This window comes from Phaethon lepturus, unplaced genomic scaffold (genome assembly GCF_000687285.1).
Source record: "Phaethon lepturus isolate BGI_N335 unplaced genomic scaffold, ASM68728v1 scaffold5029, whole genome shotgun sequence".
In the NCBI taxonomy this organism is placed as follows: domain Eukaryota; kingdom Metazoa; phylum Chordata; class Aves; order Phaethontiformes; family Phaethontidae; genus Phaethon; species Phaethon lepturus.
In genome coordinates this window covers 24056-25867 of record NW_010561088.1, presented here as the reverse complement: position 1 = coordinate 25867, position 1812 = coordinate 24056, and the positions used below count along the sequence as shown (strand labels likewise).

The window sequence follows — 1812 nt, the reverse complement described above, 5'->3', positions numbered from 1 at the left end:
AGGGTCTGGAGGACAAGTCTTATGAGGAGCAGATGAGGGAACTAGGGTTCAGTCTGGGGAAGAGGAGGCTGAGGAGAGACCTCATCGCTCTCTACAACTACCTGAAAGGGAGTTGTGTTGAGGTGGATTTTGGTCTCTTCTGCCACGTAACTAATGACAGAATGAGAGGAAATGGCCTCAAGTTGCACCAGGGGAGGTTTAGATTGGATATTAGGAAAAATTTCTTTACGGAGAGAGTGGTCAAACATTGGAATAGGCTGCCCAGGGAGGGGGGGGAGTCACCATCACCAAAGTATTCAAAAAACATGTGGCCATGACACTTCAGGACATGGTTTAATGGGCATGGTGGTGTTGGTTTGAGGGTTGGACTTGGGGATCTAAAAGATCTTTTCCAACCTTAATGATACTGTGATTCTGTGGGCCCAGAAACTCAATATGCATGTATTAAGTAGCTGCTGGTCATGCACATAATAACAGTTTACAACTTAAGCATGCACAATGAAGATCTTCCATTTGGTCTAAAGTAAACTGTAACTTTCTATTTGATTGCATAGAATTTTTTTATGCCAGAGAGGGGCTGACTCATAGCCAGTAAAGTCAATAATTCCAAAATTGCTGGAAATCATTAGGAAATGACCCCAATTAGTCAATTTCATAATAATTTGTAAGCTGTTCTGAAACAAGTTAAACCTAAAAATTTTCATGATTTTCCTATCTATTCATAAACAGATGTTTTTATGAATTATATGCTTATGCTACAGTTTAGCACATCATTATAGTGAAGTATATAATTAAAAATACAAGACACCACACCACTCAGAATACAAAGAATAATATTTTATATTCTTTTTCTCCAGATTTCTGGTGGAAAAGAGTGGTAAGAACGAACATGAAGTAGCTTGTTTTATTAAAGGCCCTGCAACTGCTCTGGAGAATCTGAAGTGTAAGATAGTCAATGACAGTAGTTCCTTGGTGGTGGATGATTCTGAAGAGCTGGTCAGCAATGTCATCAGTATTGAATGCTCTGATTATAAGAAAACAATCCCTCTCCCTATCAACATTGCAATCCCATTTACTTCATGCTTCAGAGGAAATTATCGAGAGATTATGGTGAAGGTGACTGATGTGAACTTACAATCAAATTACTTAACTCCTATTTGTTTGGAGGGATACCAAGGAAACCATAAGGTTGGTAACCTTTTATCTGTGCATTGTAAAAACATCATTCCAGGTTCCCAGTTAAGCCTCTGTGGAATTATACAAGTAAAGTTGTCGTTATTAAGCCATATTGCACACTACATGGGGTTAAATTGAACTTTTCTTCCTATTTCCTCAAGAACTAATCCTATTTGAAACGTAGTATTTAACAAGGTCCCTTGTTTCACTCATCATGTTAAGGCAAGTGCTTGATACCACAATATTAATGACTGAGTAGTGGTTCATGATTTTTATAAATAAATGTAATATGTTGCATTACTTGGTAAAAGTGAGAACTTAAGAGGAACTGTTTTGCATTCATATCACCAAGAAGTAACGCAATTCTGTGTGTATGAGTCCAAACTCCACCTCAGAGAAACATGGGATAGTTCTTTTTTTTAACTGCTGATGAATTGCATTGGGCCAGATTCATCACCCAGTTTATGAGCTTATTTCATTTCACCTCAGTCATACACTGCGATATTAATGACATTACATGATGACTGGAGATCACAAAATAACTGAGCATACAAGGTGGCAATAATAATTAATTTATTCTCATTTCACACTTTGCTCTATAAATAATGTTGTTTTCTCAAAATGTTGATCCACTGT

At 37.3% G+C, this 1812-nt stretch overlaps 1 protein-coding gene across 1 annotated transcript in view; it reads left to right on the top strand.

Annotated features, from left to right (window-relative positions):
• Window positions 1-857: 857 nt before the first annotated feature.
• The window catches only part of DTHD1 (death domain containing 1), a gene marked incomplete at its 5' end in the record, with an annotated part of 16267 nt that continues 15312 nt past the window's right edge, over window positions 858-1812 (top strand). Inside the window, one exon of the mRNA XM_010293862.1 lies at window positions 858-1188. Coding sequence (XP_010292164.1) covers window positions 858-1188 — 331 coding nt within the window. The remainder of the gene's footprint in view (window positions 1189-1812) is intronic.